This window comes from Pantherophis guttatus, chromosome 6 (genome assembly GCF_059756535.1).
Source record: "Pantherophis guttatus breed Tessera chromosome 6, ASM5975653v1, whole genome shotgun sequence".
Classification (NCBI taxonomy): Eukaryota; Metazoa; Chordata; class Lepidosauria; order Squamata; family Colubridae; genus Pantherophis; species Pantherophis guttatus.
The window spans coordinates 5,124,441-5,148,074 of NC_142068.1; the positions used below are offsets into that span (position 1 = coordinate 5,124,441).

At 43.7% G+C, this 23,634-nt stretch overlaps 1 protein-coding gene across 12 annotated transcripts in view; it reads right to left on the reverse strand.

The window, feature by feature from the left end:
- Nucleotides 1-23,406, reverse strand: part of EIF4E2 (eukaryotic translation initiation factor 4E family member 2) — a 49,160-nt gene extending 25,754 nt beyond the window's left edge. The window contains exons 1-6 of one of the 12 annotated variants that reach the window (XM_060684955.2): nucleotides 23,148-23,255; nucleotides 16,898-16,936; nucleotides 15,651-15,765; nucleotides 11,613-11,684; nucleotides 10,815-10,949; nucleotides 262-366 (exon numbers count right to left, since the gene is read on the reverse strand). In XM_060684955.2, coding sequence (XP_060540938.2) covers nucleotides 262-366; nucleotides 10,815-10,949; nucleotides 11,613-11,684; nucleotides 15,651-15,765; nucleotides 16,898-16,936; nucleotides 23,148-23,167 — 486 coding nt within the window. In that variant the 5' untranslated portion in view covers nucleotides 23,168-23,255. Of the gene's footprint in view, nucleotides 1-261; nucleotides 367-10,814; nucleotides 10,950-11,612; nucleotides 11,685-15,650; nucleotides 15,766-16,897; nucleotides 16,937-23,147 lie in introns of all 12 variants that reach the window. The other 11 variants (XM_060684956.2, XM_087872032.1, XM_060684957.2 and 8 more) reach the window with 11 other exon arrangements.
- Between the last annotated feature and the right edge of the window lie 228 nt (nucleotides 23,407-23,634).

Genomic DNA, 23,634 nt, shown 5'->3' on the forward strand with positions numbered 1-23,634 from the left:
GATAAAGTAAATAAAGGTAGATGAAAAATCGAACCAATAATTTATAGGCCAGAGCATTCTGAACCAATGCAGTGTGGAAACCTTGGCAGGATCGTTGGCCAAAGGCTCCCCCTTCCCACCAAAGAAAATGGGTGAAAAACGGATGAACAACGGGAAACAGCGAGAGCATCCAGACAGACTACAGAATGGGTTTGAGCCCGGCTTACTTCCACAGCAGAAATGTCAGTCCCAGGAAGCAAGCAAAGCTCGCCTCAGACTCACCTCCCACATCGGCTTAATCCCTTCTTTGAAAAGATGGAAGTCGCTGTGGCCTGTCAGGTCCCCAGGACGGACCATGTGGCTGTAAAACCGCCAGAACTGTTCCACCTGGAAGACAGTCATTTGTATATATTTATTTAGCGCATATAGGGACGCGGTGGCTCAGTGGCTAAGACGCTGAGCTTGTCGATCGAAAGGTCGGTGTTTCAGCGGTTCGAAACCCTAGTGCCACGTTAACGGGGTGAGCTCCCGTGACTTGTCCCAGCTTCTGCCAACCTAGCAGATCAAAAGCAGGTAAAAAATGCAAGTAGAAAAATAGGGACCACCTTTGGTGGGAAGGGAACAGCGTTCCGTGCACCTTTGGTGTTTAGCCATGCTGGCCACATGACCATGGAGACATCTTCGGACAGCGCTGGCTCTTCGGCTTTGAAATGGAGATGAGCATTGCCCCCTAGAGTCAGGAACAACTAGCACGTATGTGCGAGGGGAACTTTTACCTTTACCTTATTTAGCACATGGCATATCGTATATATGGACTTGCAATACATACAGCTAAGTGAGACAGCTGTTGAGTGGGTTTTAGCCCCATTTTACGACCTTTCTCGCCACAGTTGTTTAAGTCAATCGCTGCAGTTGGTAAGTTAATACAGGCAAGTCCTCGACTTACGACATTGTCAGGTTTCAGTGTCGTCTCAAAATAAATTGCATTTCCAAACAAATAGTCTTTGATGAAATCTTTCATTTATTAAGCACGACAATCTGTTCCCGACTACGTCGTAGCCAGCACTGACTTCCTGACCCCAAACCTTCCCTTTCCATTCCCCAATTCTCTGCGTCTCATTGCCCATCTTCCAAATCACTCTCCCCATATCTACTACTTCAGCTCCCAGGAATGTTCCCCCTCCCATCTCATCTCCTAGGGGATATTATCTTCAGGGAAAATAAGTAGGTGAAAAGTCAAACGTCCTCTTGCCAGCTGCCCCCTCTTCTCCTCCTCACGTCAGCACTGGAACGAATGTAGTTTGGAGTGCTGACAGACGTTTCATTTAGTGAGCGTTCAAAGTTACAACAGCACTGGAAAAGTGTGACAGTTTTTCACACTTGCGACCGTTGCAGCATCCTGAGGTCACATGATCAAAATTCAGACGCTTGGCAACTGACTCATAGTTATGACGGTTGCAGTGTCCCGGAGTCCTGTGATCCCCTTTTGTGACTTTCTGACAAGCAAAGTCCATGGGGAAGCCAGCTTCACTTAATAACTGTGTTACTAATTTAACAAGTGCAACAATTCGCTTAACAACGGCGGCTAGAAAGGTCGTAAATTGGGGCAAAATTCACTTAACAAAGGTCTCACTTAGCAACAGATATTTTGGATTCATTTGTGGGTCATAAGTCGAGGATCACTTGTATTGGGGTCACTGTAGGGGCAAATGATGCTCTTATTTATTTCTCTTCACTTTTGTCATCGGCTAATGTGAAAACTAAAATAAATAAATTAAATAAATAAATGAAAATAAATAAATGAAAATAAATCTAATCAGTTTACATGGTCAGAGAGAGAGAGAAACTTAAACATCAAGCCAATATGCACAACTCGTATCATGACCAAAAGTTACTAAGATCATCAAAGAGGAATTCTTTATTATTATTATTGATTTTAGTTTATAATTTTATTTTAATTTATTTTACTGGGTTTAAAGATTACACCAATCATGAAGGAACAGTACAATTTCCTCCATAATTTGGACTAAAAGCAATCCAAGAAAAAGGAACAAATCAACATTATTATTATTATTACACAACCCACATAAAACACTGAAAATTAATCAGTGGTTAATTGCAGTCCCATTCTACAAACTATCACAGACAATCTGGCTGCTTTAAACAACGAATCTGTTATCCCAGCCAGACGAAAAAGATAACAGATGCAGAATTCATCTGGTTTCGTCAGCATCGCCATCGATCTATGATAAGAATCTCCATAAAAAAAATCACAATATGGCTGGGTAGGAGCAAGTGACTGAACTGTTTAGCTCCACAGAATTCTGATTTTGTAAGGAACTACCCAACCTTCCTGGATCTGCCCTCTGGAATTGTCCATGGTTAATATGTCAAAATATGATACAGGTAGTCCTTGATTTACAACCATTCACATAGCCACCTTTCAAAGTTATGATGGCAGTGGGAAAAAAAGTCACTGAGGATGACCATTCCTCGCACTTACAACAGCTGCAGCATGTATGACAGTTCCCAGGATCATGTGATCACCACTGCAAACTTCCCTTGGCTGGCTTCCAACAAGCAAAGTCACTGGGGGAAGCTGGATTTGCTTAATGACCAGACGATTCACTTAACAACTGCAGTGATTTGCTTAAGAGTGGCAAAAAGGCTGTAAAATCAGGCACAACTGATTTCCTTGCTTAGTTAACAGAAATCCTGGTACCGATTGTGGGTGTAAGTTGAGGACAAATTGAGGCAAGGTTTTGCACCTGGGCAGGAAAAATCAAAGGTACAAGTACAGATTAGGCGAAACCTGGCTCAAAAATAGGAACTGTGAGAGGGACCTCGGAGTCCTAGTGGACAATCCTGTCAGCATTCTGATGCTGCCATAAAAAGACGAGGCTTGACTTTTCACCTACTTATTTTCTCTGTAGATAATATCCCCTAGGAGATGGGATGGTGGGGGGAACATTCCTGTGGGTAAGGTCAGAAGCTGGGGAGACTGACTTGGAAGATGGCCAATGAGAAGATGAGAATTGGGGAACGGAAAGGGAAGGGTTTGGGGGTCAGAGGGTTAGTATCGGCTACGACGAAGTCGGGGCCAGATCTGTCGTACTCAATAAATGGAATATTTCAGCAAAAATTAATTGTTTGGGAGTGCAATTTATTTGAGATGACATCGAAACCTGACAAATCCCTTAAACCTGAGCCAGCAGTGTGTGGCAGCAGCAGTGGTGAAATCCAAATTTTTTTACTACTGGTTCTGTGGCCGTGGCTTGGTGGGCGTGACAGAGGCGGTACCAGAGGTGGTATTTGCCGGTTCTCCGAACTACTCAAAATTTCCGCTACCGGTTCTCCAAACTGCTCAAAATTTCCGCTACCAGTTCTCCAGAACCTGTCAGAACCTGCTGGATTTCACCCCTGGGCAGTAGTCAAAAAAAGCTAATACAATCCTTGGTTGTATAAACAGAGGCACAGATCATGTGAAGTATTAGTACTGCTCTATGAAACCTTAGTAAGGCCACATCTGGAATACACGCATCCAGTTTTGGTCGCCACGATATAAAAAAGATGTTGGGACTCTGGAAAAAGTGCAGAGAAGAGCAACAAATGAGCAACAGATGATTAGGGGACGGGAGGCTAAAACATATGAAGAATGGTTGCAGGAATTGTGTATGTCTAGCTTAAGGAAAAGAAGGACTACGGGAGACACGATAACAATCTTCCAGTATTTGAGGGGCTGCCACAAAAAAGAGGGGGGGGGGTCAATCTATTCTCCAAAGTGCCTGAAGGCAGGACAAGAAACGATGAGTGGAAACTAATCAAGGAGAGAAGCAACTTAGAACTAAGGAGAAATTTCCTGACAGCGAGAACAATTAATCAGTGGGACAGCTTCCCTCCAGAAGTTGTGGATGCTCCAACACTGGAGAATTTTAAGACGAGATTGGACAACCATTTGTCTGAAGTGGTATAGAATTTCTTGCTTGTGCAGAGGGTTGGACTAGAAGATCTTCCAACTGTGTTATTTCATTATTTCTAAATCCCAATCAATTCCTAAAAGAAGGAAAAAGGGGAAAAATCTAGAGTCCAGCAGGGATATATACTGTGCTCTCTAAAATTACACCTCTCCTCTGCGCGAGCTGCATTGGCTTCCGGTGGTCTTCCGGGTGCGCTTCAAGGTATTGGTTCTCATCTTCAAAGTGCTCCATGGCTTAGGGCCCGGTTATTTACGAGACCACCTTCTGCCACCAGTAACGTCCCACCGGCCAATACGCTCCCACAGAGAGGGCCTCCTCAGGGTGCCGTCGGTCAGGCAATGTTGGCTGGCGACCCCCTGGGGAAGAGCCTTCTCTGTGGGGGCACCCGCCCTCTGGAATGAGCTACCCCCAGGGATACGACTGATCCCGGACCTCCGGACCTTTCGCCAGGCTCTGAAGACTTTTTTATTTCAGCAAGCCGGGCTGGGTTAAACATCTTTTAATTGTTGAATTTTATGGGTAAGGGGTTTTAAATTGGGGGAAGCCAATATAAATTTAATTTTGTTTTTATAGTATTTTAATGTTTATATTGTATGTTTTTTAATTTTGGCTGTTCACCACCCCGAGTCCTTCGGGAGAGGGGGCGGTATAAAAATTTTAAAAATAAATAAATAATAAATAAATAAAATGAAGAGAAAAAATGAAACGTGACTGGGATATGGAAGAGGAGGCACATCATCCAAAAAAAAAAAAAAGCCCTATAAGATAAATCTCCAGAAACTGTAGGAAACCCTGTCAGGAAAGGTAAAAAGCTCTAAAAAAAGCTGAGATTTGCAAAGGGATACCAAACCAATATAAAGGATTACTTTGGATACGTTCAGAATAAAAGACAGCGTAGATCCACTGCGAGGAGAAAAGGCAAATCGGTAAAAAGGCAGAACTGCTTAAATCTTATTTTATGTCTGTCTTCTCTCAGAAAGGAAATGTAGCCCTTGTCCCTAAGGAAGGAGAGGTGAGGACAAGTTAAGGGTTAGAGTAGAGTAGAGTAGAGTAGAGTAGAGTAGAGTAGAGTAGAGTAGAGTAGAGTAGAGTAGAGTAGAGTAGAGGAGAGTAGAGTAGAATAGAATAACAGAGTTGGAAGGGACCTTGGAGGTCTTCTAGTCCAACCCTCTGCCCAGGCAGGAAACCCTACACCACTTCAGACAAATGGTTATCCAACATCTTCTTAAAAACTTCCAGTGTTGGAGCATTCACAACTTCTGGAGGCAAGTCGTTCCACTGATTAATTGTTCTAATTTAAATGAGGTTAATTTAAATGAACAGGGCTAGAGGAGAGTGAAAAAGAAAAGAAAAGTTTTTTTCTCCCCCACTCAGTTTTTTTTTTCCTCAGCAAGGCTAAAGAATTTGAAAGAAAATAATAAAATTTTGCAAATAAAAATGCGTGACAGCTCACAAAGTTTACTCGGTGCAAATAGAAGTACACATTCTTTCCCTAGCAAGGAAGATAAAGCAGGAATGGTTAACTTGATTACTTTATTTATAGAGGAAAATAGGTTCTTATTTGGATATTGCTCCTGGAATTTGTGCTTGTGAAGAAGCAAAAATATATATATATGAAACTTTGATCTTGGTTTTTGTTGATTAGAAAGATTGGGTGTTATAGAAATGGCTGGTTATATGTTAATGTGTAAAAGCAAAAAGTTGAGGTTGGAGTGCGTGTATCTTGTGCTGTGCTAGGAAGAGTTGGAAGTCTTCTTTTCTTTTTCTCTTCCCCCTTGTATCTCACACCCCCTTTTCCCCGTTCCCTTTCCCTCCCTTAATTTCCACTTTTCTTTTCTTTTTTGCATTTTATATAATAAAATAAAATAAAGAAGAATGAAGGGATTAAATGAACAGGGCCAGGTGGATTACAGAATACGGAAGGAACGAGCAGGACCCCTTCTACTAAACTTGGAGGATTCCTGAAAGATGACAAAGCCACAAAAAAAACTGGGAGAGAAGGAGGATGATCCTACCTCCAGGAGAGAGAAGAAAAAGGATCCAAAATAAATAATAAGTCGTGTCCGCTTGACATTTCTTCTGGGCAGGACCTATGAATGTATTATGAAATATCATGCTTGATATTCAATGATACATTCAAGGGTCCTGCCCAGAACAGTCCTGCCCATGATGGGCTTGTCGAGTTGGAATACAGGTAGTCCTCGACTTTCAACAGTTCATTTAGTGACCGTTCAAAGTTACAATGGCATTGGAAAAAGTATCTTAGGACCCTTTTTTCACACTTACAAGTGTTACAGCGTCCCTGAGGTCACATGATCAATGGCCGGAAGTTGGCAAAGGGGCTGTTTCCGGCCTCCGGGGGAGTGGGGAAGGCTGTTTTTGCCCTCCCCAGGCTCCTAGAAAGCCTCCAGAGTATGGGGAAGGCGAAAAACGGGCCCACCCTGCCATCACGTGCCAAAAACGGGGAGAGCGAGGTGGGTGGCGGGGTGCATAGAATTATGGGTGTGGGCACGCACGTGCATGACCCCCCCATGCTCCCCCCGCTTTTGGCACGCAATGGCAAAAAGGTTAGCCATCACTGTCCTATCCTATATCCTATCCACTATATCCTATCCTATCCTATCTTCTACACCCTATCCCAGGGGTCGGCAACCTTAAACACTCAAAGAGCCACAAAAGTCCTAACTGGAAGCCCCCCCATTCAATTCTGGAGCCGACCGGAAGTCCAGTTCCCCCACCATAGAGTCTCCTCCTAGCGCGGCGTCCTTTTTCTTCTACCTGTCCTAACCAAAAGTCCTATCAATTGTGGAGCCAGCCAGCGACAGGGAGCTGCAGCAGAGGGATGAAAGAGCCACATGCGGCTCCAGAGCTGCGGGTTGCTGACCCCTGCCCTATCCTATCCTATCCTATCCTATCCTATCCTATCCTATCCTATCCTATCCTATCCTATCCTATCCTATCCAATCCATCTCCTATTCTATTGCTGGAGAGAAAAGTTCCCTGAGGATGGGCTCCAGCAGCAGTCCAAAGGCTGGGAAGACAAAACCTCTTGTCCTGGTGACCGACCCAGATCGGATCCCACAATATTACCCTGGGACACTCTATTATTCGCCTTCCTTCATCGTTAAAAAGACTCTTGCTGCCGGGGTCTTCAGCAGATGTTGCAAGCATCTGCCAGCCATTCCAGAGAGTCCTGCTGCCCTCTAGGGACCAAATCTTATTTCTGATTAAATCTTAAGAAGGTTGCCCGGTAAACCTCCCAAACAGTATTTACGTAACCTTCTACTTCTACTGTCTAATGTGGCATTTCGGTGAATCAAACTGGTTTGGTAAGATTTTCTTTCTTTCTTTCTTTCTTTCTTTCTTTCTTTCTTTCTTTTTCTTTCTTCTTTCTTTCTTTCCTTCTTTCTTTCTTTTTCTTTCTTTCTCTCTCTCTCTCTTTCTTCTTCCTTCCTTCCTTCCTTTCTTCTTTTCTTTCTTTCTTTTTCTTTTTCTTCCTTCCTTCCTTCCTTCCTTCCTTCTCATCTTGCCAATTCAAACTGCAACAGGCAAACTCATCTTTCCTATTCAAACTCTCATCTTGCTTATAACACAAACTACAAACCTTGAATTACAAGTTTGTTTAGTGACCGTTCAAAGTTTTACGACGGCACTGAAAAAGGTGACTTAGGACAGTTTTTCATACCTACAGCCTACTTATGAACTCGAATGCCATCAGAATTCGAACGCTTGGCAATTGGTTCGTATTTATGACCTCTGCTGTGTCCCGGGTCACATGATCCCCTTTTACAACCTTCTGACAAGCAAAGTCAATGGGGAAGCCGGATTCACTGAACCGGGTTGCTAACTTATCAACTGCAGTGATTCACTTAACAACTGCAGGAAGATAGGTCGTACAGTGGGGAAAATGTCTCACTTAACAACAGGAATTTTGGACTCCATTGTGGTAGCAAGTCGAGGAGTATCTGTACAGTATTTATGATCATGTATCACAATATGTTAATATATACCGTGTTTCCCCCAAAATAAGACCCTGTCTCATATTTTTTTGAACCCCGAAATAAGCACCTTAAACCTTATTTTCGGGGAGGTCTTGTTTTGGGGTGCGTGAAGCAAGACGGGGCTCCTCTTGCCGTCTTACCTGATTTCCAGCTCTGTGTTTAAATATTTTTGGGGAGGGTTTATTTTCGGGGGGAGGCTAATTTTAGCACATGCGCTCAAAAGCCTGATTGGGTTTATTATCAGAGGATGTCTTATTTTCGGGGAAACAGGTATTTACATTTACTTGTAAACAAAGAGAAACCTGAATTGGTCAAACTAATATCCTCTTTTTTAAATTTAAATTGTGATTTGTGTTGTGTTTTTACTTGGCTGTACACCGCCCCGAGTCCTTCGGGAGAGGGGCGGTATAGAAATAAAAATTATCCTTATCCTTATCCTCTGAAAATTCACATCATGTTTGTGACACAAAACTTTTCTGGATACTTCACATCAGAGGAAACCAAAGTTGTTGGACTACAGAACCTATCCTGACTGATGGGATCTGTATAAGCTGATTATGCAAGCTAAAGCTGAGAGGTTGTGGAGTTTATCGACGCTGGAACAGCCCAAATTGGTTGGGCACACCGCAGAAACATTTCTTTGTCAGCTAAAATAAAAATTTACAATTTAAAGGCAACAAATAAGAACTCAAATGAAAGCAGATTTTACCCATCAATTTAATATTCATTTATAAAATAAAATTGAGCATCTTGCACAGATAAAACTCCATAAAAGCTGTAAAGGGAAAAGAACACTGAAGTAGTACCTTTTAATAAAAATTAGTTTGTCGGAAAAAATGCTACCAGACTCCTGATTATTTTTTTTCCAGATTAACAGGGCTCTCCTATAAGAAGAGGAGAAACCCATTTGCATATAGGTTGAGTTATGAAGTGCTTCATATGTGAGAGCCAGTTTGGCTTTCTGGTTAAGACATCAGCGTAGAAACCAGGAGATGGTGAATATTTATGGAGAGTCTCAATTATCCAGGTCATGACTGTCCCAAAGGTACTTTTTTTCAAGAGGCAACTGGACTTTCTGGTTTTTCTTTGAAGATGTTTCGCTTCTCATCCAAGAAGCTTCTTCCACTCTGAGTGGATGGTGGGGAAGAGGACTTATACTCCTTGCAGACAGCTGGTCATTTGCATCCTTTTTAGAGAGTCGTTGAGGCCGCTTGGAGGTTTGTCTGTGTCCTCAGGGTCACCTGAGTGGTGCAAATGGGTGTGGAGCCTTCTTGGAGCTGCTGAAAGGACCATGTTGTCAGCACTTCAACCTGCATTCACTCTAGTGCTGACATAAGAAGGAGAAGCGAAGGCGTCTGGAAAGGGACAGCTGACTTTTCACCTACTTATTTTCCCTGGAGATAATGTTTCCGAGGAGATGAGATGGGAGGGGGTAATTCCTTTGAGTTGGAGTAGATTAGGGGTAGAATGACTTGGAAGATGGCCAATGAGTGCAGGGGAGTGGGGAACAGAAAGGGGGGGTTGGGGGCTGGACGTCAGTGTTGGCTTCGTTTTGAGTCAGGTTAGGATGTTGTGCTCAATAAAAAGGAGTTTTTTCTTCAAAGATTTTGTTTGAAATGCATTTTATTCGAGACGACCACAAAACTTGACACATGTTGTAGACTGGAGATAGATGATGTCGTATCCCTCCCCCTCTGTTGAGAGAGGGCTGTTCAATTTGGATACAGATGGCCATAGAATAGAATAGAATAGATAGAATAGTAGAGTAGAGTAGAGTTGGAAGGGACCTTGGGAGTCTTCTAATCCAACCCCCTGGTTAGGCAGGGAACCCTATACCATTTCTTTGACCCCTCTTTCAAACCAGGGGTCCTCTCCTGTCCAGAATGTGGACTTTCCTGTCTTCCATTCTCCACCATCCAGTCAGAGCTGAAGAAGCTTCTCGAATGAGAAGAGAAACGTCTTCAAAGAAAAACAAAGAAAGTCCAGTTGCCGCTTGGAAAAAGAACCTTTGGGACAACCATGAGGATGCTGCAACGGTGGTGTGTGTGAAAAATGGCCATACGTTGCTTTTCCCCCTGCTGTTGTAATTTAGAACGGTCACTAAATTAACAGTTGTAAGTCGAGGACGGCCTGTACCATAAAAGGAGATTGTGAGATATAAACGATCTGATGTAGCCTGGGAATACAATATTTAAATTGTTTCCAGGGTCAGACTTTCCCTTTTAACTGGTAATGGCTCACTGGAGTCTCATCTTGGAAGAAAAGACTTTATATCTAAGGCTGGTATAGAGTAACAGAGTTGGAAGGGACCTTCGAGGTCTTCTAGTCCAACCCCCTGCCCAGGCAGGAAATCCTACACCACTTCAGACAAATGGTTGTCCAATCTCTTCTTTCAAACTTCCAGTGTTGGAGCATTCACAACTTCTGGAGGCAACTTGTTCCACTGGTTAATTGTTCCCATTGTCAGGAAATTTCTCCTTAGTTCTAAGTTGCTTCTCTCCTTGATTAGTTTCCACCCATTGCTTCTTGTCCTACCCTCAGGTGCTTTGGAGAATAGCTTGACTCCCTCTTTTTTGTGGCAACCTCTCAAATACTGGAATACTGCTATCATGTCACCCCTAGTCCTTCTTTTCTCTAGACCGGACATACCCAATTCCAGCAACCGTTTTTCATATGTTTTAGCCTCCAGTCCACTAATTCTCTTTGTTGCTCTTTTCTGTACTCTTTCTAGAATCTCAACATCTTTTTTACATCATGACAACCCAAACAGTCACAGCGTATCCCTTAATTCTTTTCTTGGTACGCCTATCCCACCCATTCAAACTTTGTCGGAACTACACAACCGAAATGCACTCACAGAGGCAAAGGTGCCAATTTGCTTGATGTTCTGTTCGTAACTCTGAGAGCTGGTGGGTCTTCCCGGTGTCCGTCTGGAGTACCAGAAGGTGTAGTTATACTGCAGAGGGTGCTCAGCCGGTCCTGGAACCGTAGCCTGCGGGTGAAATTCAAAGCACTCATTTATCCCGACGCCTTTCTCAAAAGAGACATTGGCAAGCATTAGCAACCTGCCTTGTTCCCTGCCGGTTTTAGCTTCATTTTCTTCCTGAAATTCCATCTCTCTTGCTAGCTCGAAACAGACCATTTAGTCTGCCAGAAACTGACTGTATTTCAAGTCGGAGATTAGCGGCGCCGGGTGCTTTGCTGGAGTTTCTCCAAACTGGCAGAGGACGAGGCTCCTGAGAGGCATCTTAAAAGTGGCTCGTTGCACAAGGCCAGTTCACGAACTCTGCTTACACGCCTTTATGTGCCTCTGGTTGGAGGAGAACAGCTCTTAAATGAAAAAAACCTTGCGAGGCAACGAGGAATTTGTTTCCCTGCCTTGGCGTAAGGGAGCAGATGGAGTTGAGTTGCTCTGACAAACGCCACAGAAGGTTTTTAAGCAAACCACGGTTAACAACTCGGCTCGGTTTTTAGATTTCCTGAATAGGCCAAGTCAGAAGTACAGCTCCCAACGAATAAAGGGGGAATCAAAATTAGCGATAGTAATAGTGCTTAAGATTTATATACCGCTTCGCAGTGCTTTTACAGCCCTCTCTAAGCGGTTTACGGAGTCAGCAAATTGCCCCCCAACAATCTGGCTCCCCATTTTACCGACCTTGAAAGGATGGAAGGCTGAGTTAACCTTGAGCTGGTCAGGACTGAACTTCTGGCAGTGAACAGAGTTAGCCTGCAATAGCAATGGCACTTAGACTTATATACCGCTTCACGGTGCTTTACAGCCCTCTCTAAGCGGTTTACAGAATCAGCGTATAAATTGTTTCAATTTCTACCCTCAAAACGACGCTTATAGGGCTCTGCACACCAGAACAACAAGACACAAGGACAGTTTGTTCCCGAATGCCATCATTCTGCTAAACAACTAATTCCCACAACACTGGAAAATTAACTACTAAGACTGTATTACTGTTCTTGTTCTCATCCTTCCTGGTACCTATCTCTTCCCGCTTATGGCTATATCTATGTTGCTTGTATCTTTACTGTTAGGATATGGTGTAAGCCTAACAGGTTGTCCAGGCAATATATGGACAATATATGTGTTCTATGACTTTAACATGAATATGTATTCTATGACTTTAAGAAGTACTGCTGAGTCATTGTAATGCTGAGTCATTGTATCCTGATTGGATAAGCTCTGTTGTAACTGTATTTAAGAAGGGAGCTGAAATGTAGTCATTGATGATATGCTATCATCGTGGGTGGATGTGCTACCATCGTGGGTGGATATGCTATCATCGTGGGTGGATATGCTACCAGCGTGACCTGTTACCAGCGTGAATGTGCTGCTGTTTATTACCTACTGCTGTTTTGTATGGTAAGAAGACTTTTGTATCACTGGACTGATTTGACTGGCAAAGACTTGGATTGATTAAAGACTATGAGATTGTTTTTTGCTACAAAGTAAAAACTTTGATAAACCAGTTTGAATGTATTTTATTTATTGCTCTCAGCACCGTTTCCCTGTGCTCTACGCTCTGCTGTTTGGTTAACACAACAATATCCTTAACATTTACAATTTATATTGTTTTATCGTTTCCTAGTATGATTTGATTGCTTATTAGTATCCTATGACCATCACTAAGTGTTGTATATATTTTATTTTTTCTTTTATGTACACTGAGAGCCTATCCACCAAAGACAAATTCCTTGTATGTCCAATCACACTTGGCCAATAAAGAATTGAATTCTATTCTATTGAATTCTATTGAATTGAATCGAATTGAATTCTATTCTATTCTATCCTATTCCATTCCATATTTTCTATTCTATTCTATTCTATTCTATTCTATTCTATTCTATTCTATTCTATTCTATTCTATTCTATTCCATTCCATTCCATTCCATTCCATTCCATTCCATTCCATTTCCAATAATTTGGGTTGTTATTTTACCGACCTTGGAAGGAAGTCAACCTTGAGCCGGTCAGAATTGAACTGGTAGCAGTGGGCAGAGTTTGCCTGCAATACTACATTCTAACCACTGTGCCACCCACAGCTCTACTACTATTAATCAAACATAAGTAAAGACTGGAAGTTTTATATTTCAAAGTCAGCCTATTGCCCCCAACAATCAGGCTTTTACCGACCTGGAAGGCTGGGAGACTTGAGTCGACCTTGAGCCGGTCACGATAAAACTCCTGGCAGTGGGCGGAGTGAGCCTGCAATGCTACATTCTAACCGCTGCGCCACCACGACTCAAGATCTGCTATAAATTCTTCCCCAAAACGTTGGCCAAGTAAAAGCTCCCGGAGAGAAGCCTTTTTCTTTCCACCATGATGACTTTTTTTTTTTTTTGAAGCCTGAAATCCTATCTTCCCTGCAGTGCTCACAAAATAGCCGCCTTCATGGTGATGGGGTTTGAGTTTAAATCGGTGTCTGGAGTCCATTTCTGCAGCTTCGTCTCCCTTCCCACCCTGTTATAAAGACTAAAGGTTAAGATTTCTCACACTGCAAAGGGTCCTGCTTCTCCTGTTCTAGTTGCTCTGATTTGGGGTGGGTGGGCATGTGCTCCCCTCCTTCCACTGTAGATCGTTCTTGACTTACGACTACAATTGAGCCCAAAATTTATGTTGCTAAGCAAGACAGTCATTCAGTGAATTTTGTTCCATTCTCTGACTGTTGTGGTCCACCGGTGGCCTGCGGAGTTGGTAGCAGAGTCGGACAGTGAGGAGGCTGGGGAGGACCATGGGCGAGTCCTGGAGTCTGGGGAAGGCTCGGATGAGGACTCTGCGTCGGAGGCAGAGAACGGGCCATCTGGGAGATACGTGCTGCCTCCAGAGACGGACCTCAGCGAGGCAGAGGAACAGGGGGAGCCTGTTCCCAGTGCACGCATGCACAGAGCTGCCAGAAGGCAAGAACAGTTAAAACAAAAGGGACGACTCAGGAGTAAGGCTTGGAGATGATTGGCCCCTCCCATAAGACTTCTGCCGACTTCTGCCACCAATAGCCTCCCACCGGCCAGTCCGCTCCCACAGAGAGGGTCTCCTCAGGGTGCCATCGGCCAAGTTATGTCGGCTGGCGACACCCAGGGGGAGGGCCTTCTCTGTGGGAGCCCCAGCCCTGTCGAATGAACTGCCCCCGGAAATACGTAAGATCTCCAACCTCTGGGTGTTTCGCTGTGCACCGAAGACCCTGTTGTTCCGCCAGGCCGGGCTATCAACATAATAATTTTAAATTGGGGTATTTTAAATTTCTGGGGTTTTAAATTGAGCCGAATTTATTTAATAATTTTAAATTTTTAATTGATGTTTGTCTTGTGTTTTTAAATAGGCTGTACACCGCCCTGAGTCCTTCGGGAGAAGGGCGGTATAGAAATAAAATTATACTTATACTTATACTTAAAAGAGGAGCAAAGGCACGCGGGCCTTTGCAGGAAGCAACTGTTGTTAATTCTGTTCAGTTTAAAGTCTGAAGCTCTGTTTAATTCTGGACTCCGTGTGGCTTTGCCAATTAGATCTTTGGCAGCGTGTCAAGGGAGATAAAGGTGGGTGATTATCAGCCTTATCCCGAAGGACTCTTTACAACTATTTGGGACTCGTCTGTGAATGAACAGAATTCACAGCTGTTGAAATAAAAGAGGCTTTGGGGACTACTCGTGTGTTTTACTGACTCAGGAAGCCTAGGTCAGGTACCGATCTTGTCATCTGCAGTGAATCTCTGCAGCTGTGCTTAGTAACATGGTTATTAAGTGAATCTGGCTTCCCCGTTGACTTTGCATGTCAGAAAGATCATGAAAGGTGATCACATGATCCCAGGACTCTGCAGCCTTCATAAATACATGTCAGTTGACAAGCATCCAAGTTGTGATCACAAGATCATGGGAATCCTAAAGGTGCTTTTTCCAAAGGCAAAACTGGATTTTGTTTTTCCTTGAAGATGTTTCGCCTCTCATCCGAGAAGCTTCTTCAGTTCTGACTTCTTCAAGTTGAGTTCAGAACTGAAGAAGCTTCTTGGATGAGAAGTGAAACGCCTTCAAAGAAAAACAAAGAAAGTCCAGTTTGCCTCTTGAAAAAAGCACCTTTGGGACAACCATGACCTGGATGACTGAGAATCTCCATAGGGGAATGTTGCAACGGTCGTAAGTGTGAAAAATGGCCATTTTTCAGTGCCACTGTAACTTCAAAGAGTCACTAAATAAATGATTGTAAGTCCCCGAAATCACGTGATTAAAATTCAGACACTTGGAAAACTGACTCATATTTATGACGGTTCCAGTGTCTTTTGCGATCTTCTGGCAAACAAAGTCTGGGAAACCAGATTCACTTAACAACCATGTTACTAACTTAACAGCGGCAAGTGATTCATTTTACAACTGTGGCAAGAAAGGTCATATAAAATGGGGGCAAAACTCGCTTAACAACCATCTCACTTAGGAACAGAAATGTTGGGCTCAACATTTGGGTCGTAAGTTGAGGACTCCCTGTATTTTGCCCACAGTTGATGCAGACCCTTCTAAGAGTTTAGCTGAAGCTCCTCCAAATCTATCAGACTATGATCCGGGAGCTGGTTAGAAGGGCTGAGGGTTGCAATTCCCACTGATCTGGAGGGCCCCAGCTTGGGGATGAAGGATCACCTTCTGAGAACTGTAATCCACTGATCTCTGATCTATAGTCTCTAGAGAAAAGACAGGGACATACCTTCCTCTTGGTGCTGTTTTGGGGTTTGTCTTTATCGTTTTTTTCCTTCTCACCATCTTTCTGTGTGCTGTTCTCTTCATTCTGGTCATGATCGCCACTGTCGTCATCCTTCAAACTAGCAAAAAAAAGGAAAGGAAAGAAAGAAAAAGTAGCTTGAAAGAGAGAAGTCCTGCTTCTGCTTCGAGATTGGGAAAAAAAAAGCCTTCGTGACTTTGAGTTCAGACTAGGGATGGTTGGATAAGCTACAGGAGGTATACCACCCAGTGTGCTTTGTTTGATTTAAAAAAAAAAAGAATTTATTTTTTATTTATTTTATTTATTAGTTCGATTTATATGCCGCCCTTCTCGGGAGACTCAGGGCGGTTTACAATGCATTAATAAATACATGTGTTCCGGTGATACACGGAGTCAAAGCCAAAAAATAACAACTTTGTCTGATGGCCTTAGATATTAAAAAATAAAATAAAAAAGGATTCCTGAGTTTCATTAGAGGGCTTGTCATCATACACAGCGGGAAAGCACCAACCCGTTTTATCTTCCAACTTTTCGGTCAAATTATTTCCCAACTTCAGAAGCTAATCAATGCCACTGAGAGGAGAAACTGCGGAAGTTCCCTTCTCAAGGCAGAGAGGGTTAAATTCATAAGCCTCTAAAGCAAGGGTCCCCAAACTTGGCAACTTTAAGACTTATGGACTTCAACTCCCAGAATTCTCCAGCCAGCGTACCATGGCTGGCTGGAGAATTCTGGGAGTTGAAGTCCAAAAGTCTTAAAGCTGCCAAGTTTGAAAACCTCTGCTTTAAAGCAATAATTTAGCTATCTGTCTCAACTTAATCCAAGCTTCCTTATTTATTTCTAAGTGCAGAAGAGAGGGGTGAATGTGAACGACAGAGGAACAATCAGAGGTGTGTGGGGTTTTTTTGAGAAACCATTTTCCTGGACCAAGTAGAATTGTTTTCCCGTGGTTATATCAAGCAGCGTTTTTATTTTCTCCAAGGCAAGAAAATACCCATCACCGTGAGAGGGAGGTGGAAGGGAGAGGAAGGAGAGATTATTTTAGCATCATTTCCATTTTTTGAAAAAAATTACACGCGTGGGCCAAGGCATTCGTTGCAAGGCGTTAATTTCACACAGGTGACAATTACGTGCCCGACATGGAAGTCCGGTGGAGTGAAGGAGGAAAAAAAACCCCAGCTCTGTTGGAATCTCTACTCAGTGAAAGCTTTTTTCACTGACCTTCGTAACTTACCTAACAGGACTTTGAGAATGACAAGGGGGACTATATGTCCTGTATTGAGAAAAACAAGAAGAGTGAATGACAATAATAACTTCCGTTCAAGAAGAGTTTGTTCAAAGCCGCTGTCCGAGAGCTAAATGAATTTATTCCCACAATCCTGACAAGTGGAGTGAAATTTAGAGATTGGCCTTCATTGATGGACAAATTATTCCATCTAAGCCTATTTCCCCCCCTCTTTTTCACATGACTCTTATGGCTGGACCTGAGAATGCAAACTGAACTAGCTGCTGATTATAAATCATTAAGGTAATGGTTAAGTTAAAAGGTATTTTTAAAAATCAACAAGCTTCTCCTTTTAGCATTATCGGGGGGTCTCCAACCTTGGCCACTTTAAGACTTGTGGACTTCAAATCCCAGAATTCCTCAGCCAGCAAAACTGTAAGACTTGTGGACTTAACAACCAAGTGACTAACTTAGCAACGGTGTGATTCGCTTTAACGACTTTGGCAAGAAAGGTGGTAAAATGGGGGCAAAAGTCATTTAACTCTCTTGCTTAGCAAGAGAAACGTTGGGCTCCATTTTAGTCGTAAATCGAGGACTAGCTGTACTGACAGTCCCCCAATTCATAAAAGGCAGGCTGCTAGAGATCGCGCTTCCAATGAAGATCTGTGACGGATCGTTCTCCTATATTCTGTCTCTGCAACCAGATGCTACTTTAAGCTTCAAAGGCTGGACCAGCCTGTTAGGACTGTGAAATCCTTCGCAGGTGACTCCAGAGATCCTTTGAAGACTTGGCTCAGCACCTGTCCCAATATTTCACACAGCAGCTGTGTATTCAAAGATCACAGAGCACCTGAAAAGGTCAGCCACATACACAACTGCTTTAGATAGTTACTATGTTGGCAGCACTCAAAGCGTATCAAACACAAAGCAGCTAGTGTTTCCCCTCGAAGTATATAGGCTGTGCTTTTTTCCCTTCTTCTTCAGATTAACCGAGTGTTAATCCTTTGGTTGTGACAGGGATTGATCGACCAATTTGTCACTCAAGTCTCACATCATGGGCTAAGGAAAAAAGGACTGGCCCCAAAGCCACCCAGCCGGCTTTCATGCCTAAGGCAGGATTAGAACCCGCAGCTTCCTGGTTTCTAGCCTGATGCTTTAATCCCTGGGCCAAGCCGGCTCTCAAACATGAAGCTTTACCAGGGTGGATAAAAATCGATGATTTTTTAAAAATAAAATTAAAAATTAAAAATTGGATTTTTTTAAAAAAATTAAATTGGATTTTTTTTTATTTTTATCAAATTTATTTTAATAAAATGATTTTGGAGTAAAAATCTATCTAAAGATAGCTTTCTATTTAAGATACATAATTTAGTTTATTCAGCATGAAGGTACGTAGCGTGAGGCTGTATATTCTGCAGTATTGGGACTGTCGGTAAGTCAACAGCGAGTCAGAGGAGTAGGAGAGATGACAGTTGCTCTTTAAAAATTATGATTTAAATCGAGTTGATTTAAATGAAGCCTTTTTGCTAGTGATTTAAATCGTGATTTAAATCAAATCCACCCTGAGCCCTACATAACCTTATTGTATATGCACCAGCCTACTTAGTTGCCTAATTTATGAAGGAAAAAAAAAAAAGATTATTTTAAGTTCAGTTTTACATTCCTTTGTCTCTCTTCTTTGGGGATATTTTATGTTAAAAATGTCAGATTTGCCTGTATATTATATATATATAAACGAGCGTCAACAACTCCACGTCTCCAATATTTAAGACCATGCTTGATTTTATCTCATTCCCGTCAGCAAGTCCACAAATATCCTGTTCTGCTTAACAGAGACGATGGGCACAGTAGTCCAACACAGCCGGAGGATGTCACAAAGGAAATTTAACTTTAAAGCAGCATCTAATTTTAAAGCAGATGCATCCATTCCCAAACAGGTTCCTTCTTTAAGTGGTAAATCTGAATTTACCCGAACAAGCAAACGTTTTAAAAAACAACGCTCCAATCTCTCAATTTGGATAACAATAATACACCAGGGTTACGAAATTAAAAATGGAAAGCTTGACAACTGAAAGACATAGCAAATAAATATTTGTTGTGGTAGATAAAGGAACTCTGAAAGCTTTCTATCAATATTATGGCTGTTGAATATTTCGCCTGCCATATACAGTACTTTGCCAGGGGAAAAAAAAAAACTCCCTTCAGTCGATTAGGAGTAATAGAAAGGACTATAAAATAAAGCAATACCTGCAAATAGTTGACCTAATTATTATGTGGAAGTAGTAGTTTCAATAGGCATAACTATAAAAATCTCTCTTTGATGCACAATAGTTATTAAGAAGAAAAGGTTCTTTGGCATCTATTACCCCTTAAAGTTAAGACGCACCTTTTACCTCCCTAAAAGGGGGTGAAAATTTAGGTGCATGTTATACACCGAATGTAGCCCCGCCCACCCACTGGCCCCCACCCTTTGGCCTCTGCCTCCCAGCAGTTTACCTCCTTGCAAGCAAACAGCAAGAAAAAACAGTTCCTTTCAGCTTCAGCACAACCTAATTAGCACAAGTTGATTGGATCGGCCTCCCGACTCTCAGCTGATTTGCTCTCAGCTGTTTTGCGCAGGGCTCTGCTGCTTGCTGCAAAGAGGTAAATTGCTGGAGCAGATTTCTTTTCCCCCTTGTGCTAATCAAGCTATGCGGAAAACGAAAATGAAAGTAAAGCAGGCTGTTTGCTGCAATGAGGCAAAATTGCTCAGAGGCAGAGGGAGATTTCTTTTTCTTCTTTTCCTCACCAAAAAAGGTAGGTGCGTCTTATATTCCGGTGCATTTTATACTCCGAAAAATACGGTATTTAACAAGGACCACGAGGAAAGAAGCTGTGTTAATGCCAGCTGACATAAATATAGTAAATGACAATTTCTCTCTTATGGCTGGGCTGGGCTTGAGCTCTTTTGCATCCCCTGATAAAGGGAGTCCTCCATTTACAATTGTTCGCTTAGTGACCGTTTGAAGTTACAACAGCACTGAAGAAACTGACTGATGATCATTTTTCACGCTTACGACCCTTGTAGCATCCTCATGGTCACGTGATTTACATTCGGATTGCTCGACATCCGACTCACATTTATGACAGTTGCAGTCTCCTGGGAGGAGGGGGGCACGTTTTACGACCTTCTGACAATGGGGAAGCCAGATTCACTTAACAACCGTGTGACTAATTTAAAAAACTGCAGTGATTCACTTAGCAAAGGTGGCAAGAAAAGTCGTAAAACGGGGCAAGACCCCACTTAACAAATTTCTCACTTAGCAACATAAATGTTGTGCTCAATTGTGGTTGTAAGTCAAGGACTACCCGTACTTGGTCCTCGGTTGACCTCAAAAGGCCAGGACTTTTCGAGTCCTTGGAAAGGAGACGACTAAGAAACAGCAGAGCTGTCTCAAAGGTGTTTTTTTTCAAAAGGCAACTGGACTGTTTTTCCTCGAGGAAGAAGAAGTGGTAGATGTTTCTCTTCTCATCCAAGAAGCTTCATCAGGTCTGGATGGATGGGGGGGGGGAGAGTGGAAGGATTGTGAAGCTACTTGGATGAGAAATGAAATGTCTCCTCCTCCTTCAAGAAAACACACAACCCAGTTGCCTTTTAACAGAATGCCAAAGTTGGAAGGGACCTCAGAGGTCTTCTAGTCCAACCCCCTGCTCGAGCAGGAGATCCTTCACCATTTCAGACAAACGGTTGTCCAATCTCTTCTTAAAAACCTCCAGTGTTGGAGCACCCACAACTTCTGGAGGGGAGTCATTTTGAAAAAAAAAAAACCTTTGAGACAAGCATGATTTGGATGTCTGAGAATCTCCATAGACAGCAGAAGCTGTGGACTCACCCAAGACCCTCTTGATGGCCAAGACAATGTCAGGAGGGACCTTGGAGGCAGCTCTTGAAGGCTGCTCAGGGGGGAGGAAGGAGCTGCAAAGATCCAGGACTTGAATCCAGGCCTTCTGGCAAGACTCCCCACCAAATAAAAGCTGTCCCAGGCTTGGGAAAATTGACTCCTGCAGACCCTCTGACAGCCATCCACCTGCGGGGACCCCAAGGCTGCCATGAGCTTCATATGACTCTGACCAGCCACAGGTAGCCCTTGACTTACAACAGTTTGCTTAGAGTCCATTCGAACTTACAACGGCACTGAAAAAAGCGACCGATGACTATTTTTCACACTTATGACCGTTGCAGCATCCCCCATGATCATGCGATTTACATGTGGATCAGGGGTGAAATGCTCCCAGTTCGGACCAGATTGCCCGATCCAGTAGCGATGGAGGCAGGTGGTTCGGAGAACCGGTAGCAAAAATCCCTGCCCCCCCCCAATACCCAGCTGAGCCGCACAATCATCAGAGGCTTTTTTTAACTTTTAAAAGCATTTTTTCTACAACCTCTTGGGCCAAAAAATGCTTTTAAAAGTAAAAAAAAAAGCCTCTGATGATCAGGCAACTCAGCTTGGATTGTCAGAGGCATTTAAAAGAAAAAAAGCCTCTGACGATCAGGCAACTCAGCTGGGATCGTCAGAGCCTTTTGAAAGCATTTTTTTACAACCTCTTCACTGAAGAGGTTGTAGAAAAAATGGTTTTAAAAGTAAAAAAAAAAAAATTGGCCACGCCCACCATCACATTCCCCCACCACCACCAAGCCACGCCCACAGAACCGGTAGTAACAAATTTTAGATTTCACCACTGATGTGGATGCTTGACAACTGATTCACATTTATGATGGCTGCAGTGTCCCGGGGTACAGATAGTCCTCTACGTACAACCCCAATTGAGCGCAACATTTATGTTGTTAAGTGAGACATTTGTTAAGTGGGTGTTGCCCCATTTTACGACCATTAAGTGAATCACAGCCGTTAAGTTGGCAACAGGGTTAAGTGAATCAAAAGGTTGCAAAAGGGAACCCCATGACTTCGAACGGCCATAAATATGAGTCAATTGCCAAGCATTCTGAATTTTGACCACGTCACCATGGGAAGGCTACAAAGGCCGTAACTGTGAAAAATGGTCGTTAAGTCACTTTTTTCAGCGACGTCGTCACTTTGAACGGTCACTTAAGTGAACCGTTGTAAGTCGAGGACTGCCTGTACTATGATCCCCTTTTGCGACCTTCCGACAAGCAAAGTCAATGGGGAAGCCAGATTCGCTTCACAACCATGATGTAACAATTTCCCAACCAAGATTTAACAACAAGTGCAGCGATTCGCTTAACGACTGTGGCAAGAAAAGTCGTAACATGGGGCAATACTCACTTAACACATGTCCCACTTAGGAACATCAATTTTGGGGTCTATTGTTGTCGTAAGCTGAGGATTACCTGTATGTCCATGGAGAAAGCCAAGACTGCCTTCAGCCATGAGAGAGAAGGGCCCCCTCGCTGCCTTTTCTGGGCGTACGGTTCGAGTCATTTCCCCCCCCCGGGATTTCCTGGTGGTCTCCCTTCCGAGGGTTCCTGGGGAGGAGCTGTGATTTGGCTTCCATACAGGTAAGTCCTCAACTTACATCAGTTCGTATAATAGTCAAAGTTACGACGACACTGAAAAAAGGTGACCTATGACCATTTTTCACAGTTACGACCTTTGCAGCATCCCCGCGGCCACGTGATCAGAAATCAGGTGCTTGGCAAACGGTTCGTGTTTATGACCGTTTGTTGTCATATTTATGAGACGTGTGTGACCTCCTGATAAGCAAAGTCAAGGGAGAAGCCAGATTCACTTAACAACCAGGTTACTAGCTTTTATCAACTGCGGCGATTCACTTAACAACCGTGGCAAGGAAGGTCGTAACATGAGGCAAGGCCCACCTGACAAACGTCTCCCTTAACAGCAGAAATGTGGGGCTCCGTTGGGGTCGTAAGTCGAGGACTAGCTGTACCCTCCTCCCCCTCCCCCACATTCCGGAAACAGCTGCTTTGACATTCCTGCTGGCTTTGGGGGGGGGTGTCTTTATTTATGACAATGAGGACTAGAACCTTGGCTCTGGCTTGAGGAAGCCGAAGCCCCGGAGCCTGTCAGGTTTTAGCGTCTTTGGGAGCCCGGAGCAAAGGGGGGGGGGTATTTCGGCGAACCCCGCTTTCCCCTCCCCCCCCACTCGCCCCGGGGACCAACTGCGCACGCGCCGCGGCCTCCCCCCCCCACACGCCCCCCCCTCCGAGACCGGGAGGCCGACGCGAAGATCTCCCCCTCGGCCCTTGCCCCGCAATGCCGCGGCGTCCCGACTCACTCACGCGTCGAATTTGTTGTTCATCCTCCTCGCTCCGTCACTCGAAGCCGCTTCGCTTCCCCTCAGCCGCACGACTTCCGTTCAGCGGCCTGCCTCCTCTCTTCCATTCGCAGTCTTCCCCCACTTCCGGCCCGGCGGAACCTTTGTCCTTAGGCCGGCGGGTTCTGCTCGGCTCGAGAAGCCGGTAGCACTCCGGCTCCTCGGGACTTTCTTGACTGCGGAACTCTATGGTTGGTCCCTCTAGCTCTCGTCATCCCTTGTGCTGTGAAGTCTCGTAGAGCAAAGATAGAAGAGGAGTCGCCTTCGTTTGAGCGGATAGGCTGTTTCCGGGGTCGCGTGTTTCAAAATCTGAGAACATAGAACATAGAAACTACAGCAATGCTGAAATGCGCAATTCTTTAAAGCAGGTTTTGCGCTACGTGGGGAGGGCTGGGAAGCCAAAGGCTGAGTGTGCCTTCAGAAGTTGTGGTCAACACTGCAGGGCAATTGTG